Raw genomic sequence first — 21,013 nt, forward strand, 5'->3', positions numbered from 1 at the left:
TTTTTTTTAAATGCCTATTTCCAATTGTTGCTTTTGCCTGGTGTCAACTACAGAGCAATGCTGAATATTTTTTGTAGGTTGTAATCTCCAGTTTGCAAAATGATAATGAACATTAAATAATTAATTAACATTGATTTAATATCATAGATGTCATTGTACTCCTCTAGCATTTGCATAGTTTGCATGTGCAATAGAACCCAGAACATTTTCTTACCAGCCCTAAATTGGACTACATGAACTACATGTGTGGTAATAAATGATGAAGAACAAGTATGTGTATAATTCACCGAAATAGCCAGAAATCCCACCGTTTACCAGTGCAATGATTTGTACATGCCAATCTGTATTAACAGATGTGGCGGCCACAAAGGTAAGTAGAGTGGAAAAAGCAGAGCCTGTGATGAGGTTCATGAATGCATCAGTGCATGCTCACCTTTAAATATGCTTTTTAAGGCTGCATTACCGTGAGAGGTTTCAGACAACATCGCATCGAGATAGCGTTCATTAATATCATCGTACTTTGCCACCGGCTCATGTTCGTGTCATCATAGTGATGCCTCCGTTCCTTAAGTGGGTCTGGAAAAAAACCCATGTGTGTGTTTGAGTACTTGAACACTTATCAGCAATGGGACTACCTGTCCATTTGTGGCATTCAATGAGTAGTCGTTGGAAGCAGGGCTGGTGGAGAACAATGTGCTCTTTCAGAAATTGAAAATTGTTTACTTGACATCATAGGCGCTAAGATTGTTTCTAAAAATCTATTTATTTAAACTTGAACTATTTATTCACATGAGCATTTGTAATTATTAATTTCTTACTCACGGTCTTGTAGGTAATTATGAATTTTATCATGTGGCCCACAGGCATGTTTTGGGTGAGGAATCCTCTCTGGCTTGGAAGGGCTGGCTGGTAGTGGATCTTGGCTGTGGGGAAAAGAAAAGTATTACACAATGAATCTTGAAAACTACATTCTCACCTTCCATTTAATTCACTGTACTGAACATTTTATAAAAACAAATAAAAAATGTATTTTTAGGCCTCACCGGAAAAGTCCCCATGTTCTAAGACTTCACTGGCTGTTGCTATGATGCACAGTACTAATCACAGCACTTGCATCTGTAAAAGATCCATCTCACTGATGTGAGAGCAGTCAAGGAACTTCATCAGTACAGTGAGATGCTCTGTGAGTCCCGCGTGCCGAGGAGCCGGCTGGCCTGTTTCTGTGCTTACTCTGGCAAGTAAAGCAGCGTCTGGCCAAAAGCCAGTCTTTTAACGAATGAACCCCTGGAAGATGTGGAACATCATTTAGAAACTGTCATGAGCCTGTCGGCAACCTCAAAATAATGCTCTTAATGCTAAGCAAAATTGATGATCCCAAAGCTGTAAAATTGAAAAACAGTGACACAATAAGCGGCTCCAAACTAATTTGACATGATCACTTAGATCTTCAAATGACAGCCCTGTACACATGACATGAGGCCTGTCAAATCGTGTCATATTGAAAAAGCTGCAGGTTTTGACACAAAAGCCATCTAAGTTAATAGCAGGAAATGCCTTCTTCCTCATTTCTTGGTAACGTAAAGGTGCTCGAGGGTGGCGGCACTGTCATCTCTTTTAAACCAATCGGCAATGATCCTTCTGTGGAACTTGAACACAACTCAGCATTGCACTACACAATTCAGAAAGATGTGGATAAACAGGTTCAATGGCAGGGCAGTTTCTTTAACAAAAAACAGATGCTCTACGATAGCTGATGAATAGCGACAGAGTACCGCTTGTAAACAAACATCAATGACTGAATAAGACCATTGTTATTCATTCCTTGTGGAATGCAGCATTCATCCGACTTGGTGAAAGCTTTTACTTTAGGTTAAGAGCCACAGGACGATACTGAGGATGTCCTCTCTCTCTCAGTGAACCTGAAAGAGGCTCTCAAAATAAACAGTGTAAGGTTTTTAAATTGGCATAGCTTCAAACCGTAAAGGGAAACAAACAAGAAGTAAGGACTCACAGCATTGTCTAAATGTGTAAACAGAAAGAAAATCTTAAGCTAATCAGTTTGATACGGTGAGATTGTAGCAGTTCCACCACTTTAGCAATGACATGACCAACAGATATAATTTTTGGTCTGTTAGTGAAATAGACAGAAAAGTATGAAGATGGATCAGAGATGGAGGAGTACAGCAAGTTTCTCCCAGTGGATGGGGACACGATCTTTATCTGCGCACTCCTCTGGTAAACTGTCAAATGAGAGCACTTCTGTCCAGACAGCTTTTTACATCAACCTGTCATCTTTGCAGGTTTAAGGACGTCTAATGGCTCTGAGGCAATCTGTGCAACTGCTGCTTCCTGGCCCTTTGCACTCTGACTTTAAGGACACTGCTTTCCCCACTGTGATTTTCTTTCAGTATTGTCATTTTCTGTCTGTCTTGTTCTCACTTTCTCCTTTTTAGAATACTGCGACATTTGAAAAAAAAAAAAAAAAACTCACTCCAATTTGTGAATGAAAACTTTGACCTCGCTTTCTCAATTTCCCCTGTCACTGACCTGTGCATTACATCTGTGGTAGCCTTCAGCGAAAAGATTCCCAATTTCCATTACTCTCACTCTGAACCTTTAGTGGAGCGCACGGACACTTTCAGTGTCTTTGACAGTCACAGAAATGAGGAAAGTAGAACACAAAAACCCACTCGAATCGAGACACAACGTCACGGGATGATGTTTTAGAGATGGAGCTTCCAAATGACAGTTTGAGGAGTGATATAAAAGTACTTGAAAAAGCATTCAAATGCCTAGCTGGCTAGAGTTGAAGTTTAGTCTGTGGTTGTGCCTGCATATACTTTGAAATATACCATAAATAAATGGCTTTTATGAATCTAAAGGGCCGGCAGGAATAGGCAGCGCTATTCACCAACCCCTTAATGCGAATGCTGGGATGGATTCCTTTATCTGTGGGCAGGTTACATCTGAGGCCTTCTATTGAATTATGTGCGTAGCCCCTTGACACTTATTGAAATTGAAGGCACCGTAGGAGCAGCAGACACCCTCCCCCCATCCCCCATCCCTCCACACACACACTGCAGTTCCAGCATTACTTATGATATTCTGCTGTTGGTCCTGCCGAAAATAGACTCAAGGAGGATGACCCTTTTGGCAAAATTAATTTAGAAATGTATCAAACTGTGGTTTAATATTATATCTTATAAGTAAATGGCCGTCTAAGCATAGCGGTAGGACGGAATATGCATTTGATTGCTGTAAATGCCCTGAATTTTATTTTCATCTCAATCTCAATCAAATAATGGATTTGGTACATAAACATACAACATACTAAAAATATTTTCATTTGATAGCATTGTTTCTGAATTTACTTTAAAGTATGGCCACACAAGAGTACCATTAAGTTTCATTTTTCAGAGAGTACATATTTTTGAGGGATCCTTAACAAGTAATGTTATCAATGTCATGCAATGTTTAACATGTATTAAGGATTGATTGCAGTGTAAAATACCACAAAGAAAAGACAACTTTAGAAGAGAGTTTTGATTGTGGTGTGTCCACTTTTATGTCCACAAAGCTGAACTTTTTTCTCAATATATCCCCATTTAACATTTTCCATGCTGAACAAAGCCCTGCAAAGCCACATTTACTATATCTGCCAGCTCATCAACACCTGATGAGATGCAAAATACACAAAGATTATTAAGCTTAATTCATCCCCACAGTTTAAATTCATGAAGATACAAATCACATTGCGTCAGTTATCTTCCCAATCACTTCAGCTCCCAATTTAATGTTTAATCCCTAAATGAGGCTTCATTCGTTTCATTCATAGCACAGCAAATTTGTGGCCTAGAATTCTGATTCACACTGTCACTCTGCAAAGCACTGCTTACCTGTTTACTGTAAACAAGCCTCTGGACTAAACCGTGAGTGGCAGATGTAATAATTTCCTCACCACTGCCCAAGCCTGCTGTCATTACTGCAGCTCCTCCGCCGTGAGAAGATAAATAGTAACATCAGATATTGTTTTGCCTGGCTGCCTGTCAAGTTCACTCGCAATCAGGTGAAGTCTCCCTTTAGTCAGCTACAATGACTTTTTGCAACAGGCGTCAAGAACTTTCGCTTCACCTACTTAACAACAAATATCCTTGCACATGCCAACACAGGAACAAGTGTGCACCCAGAGCCAGACAGTTGGCATGCTTTGCAAAAAAACTTCTTGCTGGGTGAGATTAGACAGAATAACACATAGTAACTGCAGAGCTGTCTCTGTAAATACCGCTTAGTGTGAGATCGTGTGGTTAATTGCATTACACTCCCTGTGCATGCTGTGGAAGCTTAATTAGTGTTTGCTATACAATGCAGTCCAAAAATAAATATACATGGGGACCTATTTGCCTAGTAATATACACACATACTTCCATCATCTTTGAGATTCAACACAACGCACGGGCAAAATTGTCACTTTCACGCTCATCTTTTTACTTGCATGGCAGTGTGACTACAACCAAACAGTTCATAAATCATTGAGGTGAGTGAGGGAAGTGGTTACAAAAAAAAAGGTGGGAAGAAAACTGACGGAACTCATTATAAAAGATGGATGGATGAATGGGAAGATAAATCTCAAGTCAAGAAGGGGACGTACGTGATAAATTGTGGAACGAACACCTCATATCCAGCAGTTGTGTGTACGTGTGTGTGAATACAGTGGGGAGTGTCGTTTGATGCCAAGAACCTCCTGGGGTAGAGAAAGTATTCATTCTAACTATTAATAACCAGAAACAAACAGCTATTACAAAGGAACTAGATATGAGCGGTTATGGATGGTATGAACAACAATGTACACTTTCACTGTCCAAGCAAGAAATCTTTTATAGTCACTACCACCATTAAAGCTCTCTCCAATAACTGGAATGCTGCTCAACATTATCCATCACCAGATAATTTAAAACAAAAAATGTCACAAAGATGACTTCAATCAGCAATCCTCCTTTTAATTTATCACGAGAGTCCTTCTGGGCGAGGTGACCTCTCAATCATTGCCCTGACTTTGGCTTTTGGGAAGTCCCTGTCAATCTTCCCACAATGATTTAAGGCCAAACGTGGCCCTGTGGCATCCGAGCCAGAGCAATCCATGCTGCATAATTCAACACTGCTTTCAAACCTGTCTCATTAAGGGGCCTGGCTATGGTCCATGGCGATGAGTATGAGGATTTTAGACACATATCTGTACCGAGTGTAAATCCCAGCTCAGGATTCTGCTTAAGCCCTCGGCATGAACAAGTGCGCCTCCCGTCTTAGTGTGTGTCACAGAAACGTGAGACGCACCAGCCAGACTGCACACATTAAATCTACTCCGAAGCCTTGCTTTGTTACCACGTTACTTTGTTTGTAATGCAGGATTCCTGTCGTCTGACCAAAAAAAAAACAAGAGCAAAAGAAGTGTATTCCACTCAGTAGTTTGGACATGTTTTAAATGGAAAGATCTCACTGCCACAAACCTGATAAATGGACATTTAATTTCTATATAGACATATTTGGGCATTTACAACTTTCTGGCCTTTGTGGACAGTCGGGGTAATTTTCCAATTTCTACTAGCAAGAGAAAGGTCAGTTGTGACATGTTTGTGACTTTCATCTTCCCACGGCCGACCGAATTTCTCACTTTTGGCCTTAACTTTTGCAGTGGTTCAAAATCCAATATAGGCTATTCCTCAGCCCATTTCCCGACCTCAGGCCGGATCTACTCCAACCGAGGCAACTGTCAGACCCCGGAGCCGAAACGATTCGGGAAAATCAAAGTCTTCATCGGCGTAGATGCACAGTTGGCCACATTTGACTGACGTAGTGAGAGGCAGGAACATTTGCCTTCTGCATCAGTGAGAAACGTCATTTAGCGAGTGGACGGAGGTGGGAGAAGCACGCTGACCTGCCAAGTGAGGGGGGCAGGTGACAATCACAGCTCTGCCAAAGAAGGTGTTGGTGGAGGTTGTCACCCTGGCCCACTCAGCATCCTGTTGAAACACAGAAACAGAAATGCAGCTTTATTTGATTAGCAAGCTGCACAGATATGTTATCTTATTACGTCCCCTCTCGTCTGATGGACTTATTTATAAGTGGGATTTACAAGTGATTATAGAAATAAGGACTTAAAATAAAATATTGTACGGACAAACTGAAGTTAACTTAATTACTTTATATAACTTCTTTAGTACACAACCCCATATTTGAAGCATCTAACTGTACATTTGAAATGACTTATTACTGATGTTTATTATCTGCAGAGCCTAAATTGGCATTTCTGTTAATTAATGCCTCTGGTGATAGTTAAACTCATCTACCATTGTATTTATCAAAAATGATCCACATTAAAGCATTAGGTGTTTATATCATCCAGCACCTTTTCAGGGAAGAGATGAAGGTGTCACAACTTTCCAAATTTGGACGATCTTTTGCTTAATGTCCCAAAGAATCCAAAATACAGATTATATATTTTTGGTATATAATTGCCTTGCAGCCAGAAGGTCCTTTGTGTGAAGCCTACCGGTCCCACTGTGTAACGTTTGCATGTGTTCCTGAGGCCTTTGTGCGTTTCCTGTGTTCAGCTTGAGCGATCTAGAAACCCATAATGGTCCTGTAGCTGTGAGTGAGTGTGAATTTCTGTCAATATGTGTTAGCCCTTGACGGACTTGACTAAATGTCAAGGATGTGCCTTCCCTCTCACCCAATATAAAGTGGGACCTGCTAACTCCAGCTGTCAATCTGCACGACGTGACACTTAGTGATTTTTCCTGAAAGGCTAGTCCTTTCAGCACTTTATCTTCAAAAATATTTTAAACAATAAATTGATCAATTATGATAGTTGACGATTGGTTTCCGTGGAAGTGATTTGTGTGCAAATGTCAGGAAAATGTATTCCACCCAACTCCTCAGAGCCGAGGCGGACAACTTCAATCTGCTTATTGTTAAGGATTTCATCTGTAGAGCACTTGGTGAAGAAAATGATGATTCTCAGTCTCTGAGCTGTGGATTGTTGGTGTCCTCTTGGTCTCTGAGCTGTACATTCAGGCAGAACAGACTGTGCAGGAGACGGCCTGTTTCCCCTCTGTGGTAGCTGTTATATCTCTGTGTCGTGCCTCATCAAACCCTGACTGAGATCTTACTTTACTCTACCTGCCATATGGCCGTCACAGCGGAACTCATCCGGACATTCTTCCACCCGACGCGCTCTGCCAGACATTCTGAAAGTTGTTGGGTGCCTCCCTGTGGAGAGAGAGAAACCACACCATTGATACCCGCTTGAATTTGAAGGGTTTCTTCAGCCAAATCATTAAAGCACAAATTCCTTGTTGGGCCAAGCCAGCCATGCAGATAATTCAGATAATTCAGCCTTCCTATGATACTGCTGCACACATCCCAGTGCAAGAAAAATCATTTGTTGTCTAATTATGTAGCCAAGATCCTCATCAGTAACATCCTTTTCTGGAAACAATTTACTTGTTATTCTGCAATGAACAATCAGTAGGAGCTGTTGTCTTCCAATTGTACAAAATACATTTACTGCAGCTCTGACTGCATCTATGGTGTTGCCATGCTCACAGTGCTACTTGTAATAATTCCTTCAGGACACAGCGGAAATGCCGAAATAATAAATTGCCGCGGACCAATCTGATGGGAGAAAAAAATTGTAACTAGAAAAGCACTCTTGCCATTTTCTTTCTTGCCCTATTGGCCTTTGGCCATTTTATATTCCACCACTCTGTGGGGAGAGGAGGTTTAGAAGCAACGGCTCAAACATAGAACAAGACCTCCTAATTGTTTGGAGAGATATTTTTTTAATTATTTTACTAAAGGAAATAAGGCTCTTTGTTTTTAAAGAAGTCTCTGCACCTTTATTTTGAACTCTTGCGCGGAACCTGGAGTGCTTTCCAGCAGTGGCAGCACCCCTCCAGCTGCTGCAGCATACATGAGGAAGAACAGGAAGGACATCTGCGATGGCTCCAAGCCAAAGACAGATCTGCTACACACACCCATCTCCTCCTTTAGCTCTGGCAGATGAATGAACACATACTAAAGTAATTAAATGCATCCCTAAACAGCAAGCGGTTTGTCGGCCAAGGTGTGAACCAATACACAAAGCATTATCTTAGTATAAAGGTCTTACATTGTACACTTGGCCAGTTAATAAATCACAACAAAGAAACCATATTGGAGGATGGTGATTTTTGTAATCATCTTGTCTATAGTGAATTTTTTATCAAGTCTGCAGTCATTCAATCTGGAACTGCAATATCTTCGGTATCACGTAGAAATCTACGCTACAGACATTTTATGCAGTGTCAAAGATTCTACTTGCATGGCTGCAACAATGGGGAAACAACTTTTTGACAAATATTGGTTGGACTGTCATGAAATTTGGTACAGTCTTTTAAGATATTTAAAAGAATGAGCTTAATATCTTCATGAAGATGTATGCACAGTTTAGCAAGTTCATTCTGGAGTTTTTTTCCTAATTCAAGAGTGTGGTCTGCAGCTCGAGTGCATGACTCATGGATTTCATGTCAGTTTTTATTATGCTTTCCAGCAAACCCCCTTTCTCAAACTCAAACAGCTGTAGCGTTCTCTTGGGTTTCTGCTCAAACGGTTTGCCTGCACTCGGTCGTACTTCTGCTTCCACAGATTAGCCGTGCTCTGGTGTTAGCCCTTTTCCCGGAGGGACTGCTTATGTGTGCTCGTTAAACATCTTTTCCAAGATTATTCAACTACTCTTTACTACGTTTAACCATGTAAAAATTCCCCAACCAATAGAGGGACAAATTTGAAAGAGTAGCTGCCCGCCTGCAAGCATAACGTCTGATTACACTGTAAATTGAGCAAATCAAAGCACAATGATCAATGAATACTGAAGTAATTAAATGCATCCCTATACAGACAGAGACTTTTCTACGTCCTTCGTTCTGTGCTTCACAGAGACCTGGCTCTGTGGATCGATACCGGACTGCGCGCTCCAGCTGGCAGGCTTCAAGCTGCTCAGAGCGCATCGCGACACGGAGCTCTCCGGAAAGACGAAGGGTGGAGGAATCTGCTTCTACTCCAACACCAGCTGGTGCAACAACGTAACAGTGATCCTGCAACACTGTTCTCCTGCTCTGCAATCTTTCATCACCAACTGCAAACCCTTCTACTCCCCCGTGAGTTTGCTTCGGACAGCCGACCAGATGCGGTGTGTGGAGCGGACCAACCCGGACTCCTTGGCTATTGTCCTCGTGGACTTTGACAAAGGAAACCTCAGCCACGAACTTCCTAAGTTCAAACAGTTTATCCAATGCCCGGCCAGAGAGGAGAATACGCTGGATCACTGCTACACTACAGCAACCAGGGCTTATCACGCCGTCCCTCGTGCTGCGCTGGGACACCCCCCCGACCACGTCATGGTCCACCTGAAACTAAAGCTCTGCAAACCCTTGGTGAGGGAATCCAAGAAGTGGACCAGCGAGGCGCTAGAGGATCTTCGGGGTGTTTGAACTGCACAGACTGGGATATTTTCTGCTTATGACAATCTGAATGAGTTCACAGAGGCTGTAACTTCCTAGATCGGCTTCTGTGAGGACAGCTGTGTGCCATCATGCACCAGGGTGAGTTATATCACTGACAAACCCTTGGTTTACAGCTGAACTCATAAAACTACGACTGCAGACGGATCAGGCATTTAGGAGTGGGGACAAAGACCTGTACACAGAGTCTAAATACAGGTTTAGCAAGGCGGTGAGAGACGCTAAACGACTGTACTCTGAAAAACAGTTCTCAGCAAGTGACATGTCACTACACTACAGGCCCGTCACCCTGACCTCTGTACTCATGAAGTCTTTTGAACGGATAGTCTTGTCCCACCTGAAGACCCTCACCGACCCCCTCTTGGACCCCCTGCAGTTCGCCTACAGAGCCAACAGGTCTGTAGACGATGCTGTCAACATGGCCCTCCACTTCGTCCTCCAGCATCTGGACTCCCCAGGAACCTACGCCAGGATCCTGTTTGTGGACTTCAGCTCTGCCTTCAACACCATCATCCCGCCTCTGCTGCAGGACAAACTCTCTCAGCTGCACGTGCCCGACTCACTGACTTCCTGTCCGACAGGAAGCAGCACGTCAAGCTGGGGAGACATGTCTCTGCCTCTTGGTCCATCAGCACCGGTTCCCCCCAAGGCTGCATTCTTTCCCCTCTGTTCTTCTCCCTGTACACCAACAGCTGCACCTCCGCTTTGCAGAGAGGGTGATCAGCCGTCTGCCGTCTCTCCAGGACTTGTTCGCTTCCAGGACCTTGAAGCAGGCTAGAAAGATTGTAGCCGACCCCTCTCACCCCGGACATAAACTATTTGTGCCCCTTCCATCCGGCAGGAGGCTGAGGTCCATCAGGACTAAGACCTCCCGCCACACTAACAGTTTCTTCCCTTTGGCAGTCCCCCCCTGACTGACTCTTCACACTCTACATGTACATACACTTTGTCACTTGCACTTGTCACTTTCTGTTGGCTGGTGCACTTAATCTTTTTATTTTATTTATTTTTTAACTTAAATAACCCATAGCTTTAGATTACTAACCCATAGCATTATATTTTATTATATTTCGTATTCCTGCACTATGTTGTCTGTTGTCCATTGTCGTACTGTCTGTTGTCATTCACCAACCGCCAAGTCAAATTCCTTATGTCTGACATATTATGGCAATAAATGTTTCCTAATTCCTGATCCCTGAAAGAGGGGCACATTTTAATGCAAGAACAGGGTTTCCAATAATTGATAAATCATGTTATTTCAATTTCAAAAACTGTGCATCGTTAATTTGCATGAAGCGGATATTAGCATGAAACTACACTAATCTTAGATGTTGACCATTACACAAGTACTTTTCATGCCAAATGCCACTATACAAACCACTTTTTAAGTACACATTGCATATCCATATTATGAAAAAGAAAATGGTTCATATCAATCAAATCATATGGTAGGAATGTTACATACAGCTCCTTTAAGTATAAGAAATGAACTACATACCTCCAATAATAGCTACATGTTTTTTTTCCTGGAAAAGAGCCTCACTAAAATACTGTGTATTTACATAATTATAAATCACTAACTCTGCTCAACATGCTCTATTGGAGAATTTAGAGGGCCCAATAGCTAAAGCAACTCTTAAACCTCACCTGAAGTCCAAGCATGCTGCTGAATGTAAGAGTGCAGGGTCATGCTGTCCAGTTCAACGGCATTTGGAGTCTTCCAGGGATCCTGGACGCATACTGTGGCACACAGTCTGTTCATCTGAAGGCAAAGTGATGGTACAATACACTGACACATGATGCTGTACCACAAACAACATCCTATTGATACAGAAACAAAGTGTTGTTAAAAAAAAATTTTTTTTTAAATGATTCTGTCGGGGCTGTTCCCTCACTCTGTTTCTTCCTCCTGTGCCACTGTAAGCACTTATGCTGGGAATTACATTTTCTGGTACTTTGTTTTGTAATTATTTTATGCTTCATCCATCAATTTGAAAGCAGAGCGCTTTATAAATGTAAAATACCATTAACACAGCCATCAGGGACTGCTTTGTGCTTGTGAGCATGGTAAGGATACTGTTAAATGAAGCAGATAGAAATGTACCTGATCTCTAAAACAAACGGTATGACTGTCAATATTCTGTAGATCATCTTATTGTTGGTAAACACAAATCAAGAAATGAATTATATTATTGCACTGGAAGTTGTGGTTATTCGGCCGATCCGAGTCGAAGCTGCAGAATATTGCTGTCTCACCTTCCACAGGAGCTGGGCGAGGTCCATTAGCACCATCGGCGATAAAGCAGGAATACTTGTTCTGTAGGTGCGAACTTTGGCACCTGGCCCTCCCATGTGGTGAACCTTCTTGCCGATGTTGAATTGGGGAAACGTCTCTAAGCCAAGTTCCTTTATGAGCTCCATGATATGTGTTTGGGTGCTGAAGAATAAAAGAAGCCATTTTATATATTCTTAGGTTTAAAGGTTTTTAGCATTTACTGTAAGGTTTGTCACACGTTTAGCGGATACATAATCAGAAATGTAATCTTTCTGAGTTAAGAATACGTTGAGAATATGACATTGCTTGAGCTGGTCCTTGAACCACGGGGTTAAAAAAGCCTTCCAAATGGTGAAGCGGCATGAAGGACGTGTGAGATCGTCAAAGTGCTCTTCACAACCCTCTCTAGTTGAGCTCTGCTGTTTCCCACGGTTGTTGTAGCCCACTAGTTAGTAACTAAAATCAAGTATGTAAGAGCTTCATATCTGATCAAAGCAGTTTGCGACTGACAATTCTCTTACAGTGTGACTGCACAACAATTTCAGCAAATGAATTAGAGATGGTGAACTTTTGTTGATTGCTTTGTAAGATTGGTAACTTTTGGATGGAAGGTTAAAAGTCCATGACAAGCTATTGATAACAGACACATTATTACAGCGAATCAATAAAAACCTTGAAAGATAAAGAAATAACATATGTTTTCCACGTAGGTCACATATTCTGTTGCGCTTATTGATTAATATAATATCCATTACATGTTACCAGGGCAACAGCAACTATTCTAAGGAAAGATTTATTATTTACATTTCATACATTTAAGTGCTAATTTCTCCCACGCTCCACAGCCATCCATGAATTAAAACAGTAAAACGTTTTTCTAATCATCATAATGCAGCATACACATTGAAATCAAAGGACTACAATACCAGCTGACAAGCACAGCATTGAGCAGAATGCCTCCCTATTCTATTCTTATACAAGGAATTATATATAAGCCTGGTGTTTGTCATACAATTCTTGAACCTCTTTTCCAAAGCGTTCTTATTTAAAGAAGTTCGGGCGGTTGTGAGCATTTTGTGAGTTGTTTCTTCGAGTGATTGAGTGAGTGACAATTTTTAGACTCATACGAGAAGATGCCTGTCATCCCTCTCAATCATCAATATAGGATGCACGTAAAGCGTGTGGCTGCGTGGGTGTATCTACAGAGAAGCTGTCCTCGGGGTTTCCCAAACCGCAACCAACAGATCTCCCTCATTGTGCCCTAGCAACTCATAATCCTCTCCAAGGTATGTGTAGGCAAGCGATTAGGATCTTTACCTGCTAATGCATGACGGGAGCCAATCTTCGATCGCATTCAGTCGGCAGTATCAAACCCAGAAACTTCCAAATCCAGCTAACCACTACACAGACTGCAATTATCATGTGGATAGGTTCGCTTGTTTGATTGACATCTACATTTTGCAGCCCTAAAACTTTTCAACCGTTTCCTTCGACTGAATAATGAAAGAGGTGAAATATATGTCAAACTTTCCATTGCATACTACCAATGGATCAAGAATCCCTTGTCTTACATGTTGCTCTCTTGTGGAACCCTTTTTGCTGCTACGTTGATGTGATGTGTGGTCATTCCTCCAGCGTTTGAGCCTTACCTTCCTACCCACTGTCCCCCAAAGTCCCAGCGATCAATGCCATTGGCTGCTGGTATTTCAGTGGACACTGTGCGACCTCCCACACGATCTGTAGGTCATAACAGAGAAGAATTAGTACGAGAAAATGGCATAGTGAAAGCGTCCAGTAAATTACCCTATTTGCAGGTTTCCGATTGGTTTGCATTTTTAAGTACCTTTTCCTTCCAGTATCAGTATTTTCAGCTCTGCGTTCCTTTTTCTCAGCAAGTGAGCTGCGCTCAGTCCAGATAGTCCTGCACCGACAATAATAACATCCCAAATTTCTGCAGTCATTGTCGAGCTCAACAAGTGCTAGTAAATCGTGGTGTTAGAAACAGAAGTCCAACTAGTTTTCCCTTTTGTACTCTGTACCACTGAGGTTATCTTGCAAAGGCTGCTTTCATAAAAGTGCACTTTGAACAGCTGAGCTTCGGACCTACTTTGCAGAGAATTGGCAGTGTAAAACCACAACTCCAGCAGTAAAAGTTACATGATTTGATAGATAATACAGCAATTAAGTTAATGTGATAGTATCGTATATTTGTGTGAGTGGTAACACTGTAGTTGTTTTTCACTTTATTATGAGGTGACTAACCTTTTAATGTGAGTCATTCCATTCTGATAGTTATACTGGACCACACTTTCTTTGTAAATACTATTTCCATGATAACCCTGATGTGCCTAATTACCCCCCTATAATTGTTTTGAAAAGAGATTAAGTCTGATGTTCTTTTTCAATATTTACAATTAAGAGATTTTGTATTGTATTGAAAAACTCAAACTGGGGCACACTCTGAACACATCACTTTACTATTAATAAATAACATACAGATTTAACTAATTAATAATAAATCAGTATTAAAATCTATGCAATACTTGTACAAAGTACTCCTACACATATAAAAGAAAAGTCTGTGCTTAGAGAACATATTTAGAATGCAACAAGGGGTTAAAGTCGTTAAAGTACCTGTGTGTTTGTTTTGGTTGTGTCACAGGTAAATAAACCTTTTTTCTGAATTATGTCCCAGCAAAGGAACTGTTCCTGACCTAAATAGGACAGCTTTTGGGGACACAATTCAGACTAAAGAACTATTGATAGAGAACAGCTTGTCCAATTGCAAACAAAAGTATGGTAAAAATCTTCTTTTTTTTAATACAATTACCATATTTTCAGCACTACAGGGCGCACTAGATTATAAGGCGCACTGTCAATAAATAGTCTATTTTCGATCTTTTGTCATATACAAAGCGCACGGGACAATAAGGCTATAATACTATAATTCAGCGGAAAAAAATACAGTCAGATAAGTCAGTCAGTCAAACTTTATCAAACGCGTTCACAATAACTCTCAACATTATTAAAACGTTATTGAGCGTATTCACAATAACTACCAACCTTCAGTTCAGTCGACACGTAAAAACATCGACATCATCTCCACGGCACTTGCCAGCCCCCTGTCTCACATTTAAAGCAACACCTGCAAACTGGTCACCACACAAGATGAACTTGGCACCTCCATCTGTACCTGGAGGCTGGAAGTCCTAATCAATGAATCCTAATTCTATCCTGGAGGTCAGATCACCACACCGCTTTCCTTTCAGAACGCTGGAGTTCCACAGGGCTGTGTCCTGAGGCCTCTCCAACAGCGTAAACATTTCACTGCTGACACTTCTGAGATTGGCCCAATCAGCAACCAGAAGAGACGTCTACACGCACCAAATCCAGCACCTGCTGCAGTAGTGTCCCAGCACCACCACCACCTCAAAACATCCCCATTGATCGGATTGCGGCTGCATACAAACGCTCTTTTGCATCAAAGGAGCACATGTGAAGCGTGATTTGAGTGTTAACGGGTGACTTCACATTTAAGTTCTGCTAGAGCCCTTCCGCCCAGCATACTTTAAAAATGCATTAGGGGAATACGGGAGCAGCAACTGCAGGAGACGTGGCCTCATAGTCACATACTAGGTGAGAGGGGGGGGGGGGGGGTTCAGAGGTTAACTGACTAACAATCCATCAGTAGTACAGACAGAGATGATGAGCTTGTTCTAAGGCTAAACCTATTCAGCTGGGGGGAGGGACCACAGGGGATACCGGGGAAATCCCCCTGACGTCTGGTTCCATACAACCCCCCCCCCCCCCCCCCCCCCAACACCACCCGGACATCGCCGGATCCGACTCAGTTAATCGCTTCCGACAGTCCAACCTTGTTTTAGGTGTCCAGCCAGCAGTACAATCATATCCGGTCTGTGAGTAAACATCACATGTCTATCATATCTGAATCAAGCATATTCATCTGGCAACTATAGCTACTATGGAGTGTTACAATAGCCAGTAGATCATTTTATTCCATGTGTCAATCCAAGCCTATTGGTGGATCATGTATCATGTTGTTTCTTTGTTATCATCCAAAGTAACGTTAAGTTAATGTGTATTATTCCAAGTATGCCACTGACTGGTTGATACGTGCGATGCTTCCGGTGGGTCGGTCTGACAGTGACTCCCAGGCCACGTCCCGAGCAAATATGTTTGTGTAGGAACAGCAGACAGTTCTGTTTCTTGCTTCGAAAGAACAAAAGCAACAAGGCAGCAGTTGTGGAAGTTCCCCACAAAGTACAATGTACCTCCAACACAGGCGGTACCTGCTGTGTCGTCAGTCCATAACATATGGACAATAACACTGCCACACACACTATTCCATTGCACTGCCACCAGCTGTGTGCATTGAGCGTAAAGTTAAATCTAATCTAATTTCAGTTTGGTGGTTGGCATGTAACGTACATGACAAACTTATCGGACACTGATCAAATGCTTCTGTTTTTTCCATATTAAAGTAATTAGGAAAAAGTACCAGCTCCATCCTTTTTAGAGCACTTACTTAGAATTGCTTTAAGCAAAGGCCATCCCATGTCCAAATAAATGTTGATTCCTGAACATATTAATTGGTCTTTAGATGGATCAGATATTTTTTCAACTAATTTTCACATTAAATAGTGTTTTAGATTTTAAAAATGATCCAAAAACAAACAAAAACAAGGCTAGTCTAACAATTAACTCTTTTTACTGAAATTAGTTCACCAACTCCAAATGTCTCCAAATCTAGCAAGCAATTAAGTTGGCAACACTGTCCCTTCAAGCCGCCCCCCAAAGCAACTGAGCCACGGTTGAACACATGGCTGGTGTTAGTTCTCACAGCTGTCAGTTTAGCAGCTTGTGGCACACTGAGTGTAGTCTCAGTGCGGGCGGATGAGGTTACGCTTCGGTCCTCCAATGATGTTATTCCTGCCGAAAATAAATGCTTGGACGTGATTATTAAAGTCCTGGGACAGCTTCAGATACCAGATCATTTTCTTTTCATTTCTTGCCAGAGAACTTTGAAATATTAAATGCGGAAATATTAAATGCGGTCAGGAAATGATCATTTCAACATATATAACTTTAAAAAGTTTTTGAAGAACATTAGCAATTGTAGCTTGAAAATAAATAGTTAGGGTTGGAACAGTTTGGAACAACTTCCTGAAGACTAAAGTTTTTTTTCTTTAGGCCACGTGAAAGTAATTTGGAGTATAATATTACTCTGTGGTCTAAATTGAAATATTGAATCCAAATGAGATATTTCAATGCAGTCAATTCCCCGCAAGATGTTTTGAGCTGCCGCATAATCACATGATGTTGAAGGACCCGCTGGAAAAACATGGAGCTGTGTAGCGTTTCTGACCTCCGATTTGTTTTTCCTCTCTGGAGCCTCTGGGGCTTAATGAGCTCTATTGTAACTACAACATGCAATCTGTTTTTATATTTCTCTGTGACTTTTGTCTCCATAATGTTATGTTTGTGTGGCTTTCTTAGCCAGACGCGCTCTGAGGGAAAAAGGAAAAAGGAAACAACAGATGGGTTTCTTGTAGAAAATTCGAGCCCTTCCAAAAGATCTGCAGAAAGATCAGATTGTTAGTTGCAGTATGAGAATGGTGCATATTAATGTATTATTATATATTACACCATGTAAACTATAAATGTATACATAGTGATATACTATAAATGTATGGGTTATAAAGCAGAATCCATGCTAGGCCCTTAAAGAAAAGAATCCTCGAAACATATATAGATCTCCTTGATGTAGAGTGTTTGGGCCTCTGCAGAATCATGCTGCAGGTTGGACCAACTCTTACCACCTCTTCATATTCACGGTAGGTACCTGCGTAGCCAATCTGCCTGTTAGATTGAAGAAGAAGACTTGAGAGGAATTATTTTTCTTCCTCACCTTTCAGGCGGAGGTGGATACGTCTTGCTCCTTCACAGTACAGGTTTTACCAGCTCGTTATTCTAAATGAATATAAACAATTATCCACTGCAAACTTGATAAAGTTGTTATCGACCTTTGGCCAGAGGGAGCAGAATAACTAAAAGCCGACAATCATGAAGCCCTGACATATTATATTGGCTTATTTATATATATATGTATATACCATTACTGGAAACAAGAAGGTTGAGCTTGTAGTTACTGAACCGATAAACCAATAAATGTAAGACTAAACAATGAGCAACAATAGGTTGGTAGTAATTCTCCGTTGAGGGTTTTATTAAGATACTGGTGTCTAAGAATCCATATGGTTGAATTCTTTTTCTGTTTTTATTTCTTTCAGCTCATATCATACACCGGTGGTGTAAGTACCCACATCCATGGCAACCATTCACCAAGGCCTTAGCTTTGCTGCTAATGACCCCTCGATGTGTGACGCTTCAATCTCGTATGCCCCGCTGTCACCTGCTCAAAGTGCTACCTGCCAGAGTAGAGAGGGAATCGCCTGCAGCGCCGGCTCTGAACGGGCCACAGGGTTGAATCCATACCAATGATGGTCAAATTTCCCTTTGACACGACAGTATACGCTACATTTACCAGTTGCCCCGAAGCCCATTTAAACGTACCTTCTATCAGGTGTGTTTCCTTTTTCAAGACTTGTACTACATTACCTTAATTAAGTGTATCCATTAGTGGTTTGTGGAAGTCAATTATGCTGTTTAGGGCACTTGGATCTCAGTGAGAACTAAGATAATTGCTCTCTGTCTCGGCCGCTTTTACTATCAGTCAAATATTGTTTCTAAAAAGAAGAGAAACATGAATTCCGGTCAAAATTAACCATTCCGTCTAATAATAGAATATTCTTGCAATTGGAAATCAATTTTTCTCTTTTGAGCAGAACCTTCCATCACAACCTTTAAGTTGTGATGGAGCCTGACCACTAAGGCCTTTGCAGGTGAGGAGAAGGATTTCAAATTATAATGTGGATTTTACAGCGAGCCAGTGCAGAGAAGCTGATGCAGGAATAATGTGATGTCTTTACCTAGTTTTTGTCAATACAAGTACCGCAGCATTCTGCCATCAGAGCAGCCTGATGAGAAGGATCTGCACCAATCGAATTTAAAAAATAGCGCCTGACAGAACCAACTCCCAGGCAGTCCTTGAAGCTTGTTTTATATGGGAGTTAAAAGATACGATCCGAATCAAAGATAAGGCTGATATTCTTTATGGTTGCGCTGTAGAACAGGGCCATACTATCTAGATTTATTTTGAAGTACAATAACTTCTGTTTTGTTACATTTGAATGTCAGGAAGTTGCACGTTATCCAGTTTTTATGTCCAGACGATAAACTCATGGTCTTTATGGTCATTATGAAGATTCTACCTTCATTTCACAGTCATCATCAGCATATTAAGTTACTTCCCCTGATGATGGAGCTTTGACAAGGATAGCCGAGGTCGCATATAATCCTACAATTCCTTCTGGGGCGATGCAGGCGCATGGAGTAGTGCAGTGCGCTGGGGGCTGCAAGGTTGGTGGTTCGATGCCCAGCTGCCCCATGTCGAAGTGTCCCTGAGCAAGACGCCCAACCCCTAACCCCAGACAAAAATGTAATGCACGGGTTATAATGCCATGTAAGTCACTTTGGATAAAAGCGTCAGCTAAATGACATGTAATGTAATTCTAAATTACACCTCACGTTGAGGCATTTGTCTCAGTATTCATTCCTTCCAACTGATCTTGTTTGAAGAGCACAAGTGGAGGAAAATGTCACCAAATTGGCACGTTTATTGAAAATGACATTTCATCCCATTTAGCTGACACGTTTATCCAAAGCGACCCACAATAAGTGCGTTCGACCAAGAGGGGCCTCAAGGCTACTTAAGCGCAGCCCAGTCATGGTAGAGGTGTGTTTTTAGTTTGCGCCGGGTGGTGCATAGACTTTGTGTTGTCCTGATGTCAGTGGGGAGCTCATTCTATGTAGACAAATGTTAGCCACAATAAGAAGAAAACTTTCTCAGAAGTTGTTGAAGGTTGTTGGAGCACTGATTGTGTTGCATTTCTCAGTACAACCAATAAAGGATTCAGTGCTGTGTACATGGAACCTTGCCAAACCCTGAAAAGAATAAGACTACTATGATGCCTTAAAAAATCATTTTAAAAAATTTACATTTTTTACCTTGAAAGTTAATCATACATATGGGCCTGTTTGGAATTCAAACAGTGCAGAAGTTATTGAAAAAATACAAAGAAATGAGAGGAAGTCATTATCCTATTACATTTCCCATTTAATCTGATTAATGCAAGCTGCTTTTTTTGGTCGTACGCCATCATGTGGAACCACTTGACCGCGTGTGCTTTATAGTGTAAAATATTATATTTTCTTCCTTTTGAAATGATCCAAACATCAAATCGAGTCAAAAGAAAAGAATCCTCATCCTCAAAATCCTTTATTTGACCTGAAGTAGGACTGTACTTTCAACACCTAGCTTGGTTGCAAACCTGTGTCACATGAAGTAGACCCTCCTTGATGCAAAATGGAAGTGGTTGAATTTTTAATCTTTAGCAAAGCCTTAAATACCAGTAGGAGACCTGAGGCAGTACCTAGGTAGAAAGAGTGATTTCATTGGTCAGCTCATTTGTATGATCCTGAGCAGGATGAGTGGTTCAGAGAATGCATGAATACTTGAATAGTATTCTGTCTTTAATAATGCAAACGTGAGAAATGTCGTGGACATTCAGTTCATTCTCACCAAGCTTATCTTGAAATCTAGCTAATTTCACCATCTCCTTCAAATGAGGAAAGAACTCCATGTGTCTCCTTTCTCCTCAGACTTGCCTTCGTCAGAGGTTAAGATTCCTAATATATTAGTGTAATGAAAAAACTGTCTGTACCATCCAACTATGGCATCATTCCAACTGCATAATGCCAAAAACTGGGAAATGATTTTTCTAATTTCCTTCTAAAGATGGACAGCTTAGCGGTTTTCATAGAAAAATACATGGAGAAGCCGAAATAGAAAGGTTGTTGTTGTGATTTCAGCGCTAAGTGCTGGGTGGAGGGGCTGCGTCTCTGCAAGTCTGAAACCTGCCTCCCTCCCTTAGATCACAGGGTGGAGGAGAGGGAGTGCAGGCCCCCATCCCTGCTGCAACCACACAGAGTAAGTGTGACCTCTGCTGATGTCACGATGCTACTACAGATCAAAGTCTGT

At 41.4% G+C, this 21,013-nt stretch overlaps 1 protein-coding gene across 2 annotated transcripts in view; it reads right to left on the reverse strand.

Annotated features, from left to right (window-relative positions):
• Positions 1 to 13,909, reverse strand: part of si:ch211-127i16.2 (probable flavin-containing monoamine oxidase A) — a 31,704-nt gene extending 17,795 nt beyond the window's left edge. Inside the window, exons 1-8 of one of the 2 annotated variants that reach the window (XM_037483887.2) lie at positions 13,676 to 13,909; positions 13,482 to 13,569; positions 11,814 to 11,994; positions 11,205 to 11,319; positions 7,894 to 8,051; positions 7,177 to 7,266; positions 5,933 to 6,017; positions 823 to 923 (exon numbers count right to left, since the gene is read on the reverse strand). In XM_037483887.2, coding sequence (XP_037339784.2) covers positions 823 to 923; positions 5,933 to 6,017; positions 7,177 to 7,266; positions 7,894 to 8,051; positions 11,205 to 11,319; positions 11,814 to 11,994; positions 13,482 to 13,569; positions 13,676 to 13,793 — 936 coding nt within the window. In that variant the 5' untranslated portion in view covers positions 13,794 to 13,909. Of the gene's footprint in view, positions 1 to 822; positions 924 to 5,932; positions 6,018 to 7,176; positions 7,267 to 7,893; positions 8,052 to 11,204; positions 11,320 to 11,813; positions 11,995 to 13,149; positions 13,398 to 13,481; positions 13,570 to 13,675 lie in introns of those variants that run through there. The other variant, XM_037483889.2, reaches the window with a different exon arrangement.
• Positions 13,910 to 21,013: the final 7,104 nt, after the last annotated feature.

The sequence above is a fragment of the Pungitius pungitius genome, chromosome 18 (genome assembly GCF_949316345.1).
Source record: "Pungitius pungitius chromosome 18, fPunPun2.1, whole genome shotgun sequence".
NCBI lineage: Eukaryota > Metazoa > Chordata > Actinopteri > Perciformes > Gasterosteidae > Pungitius > Pungitius pungitius.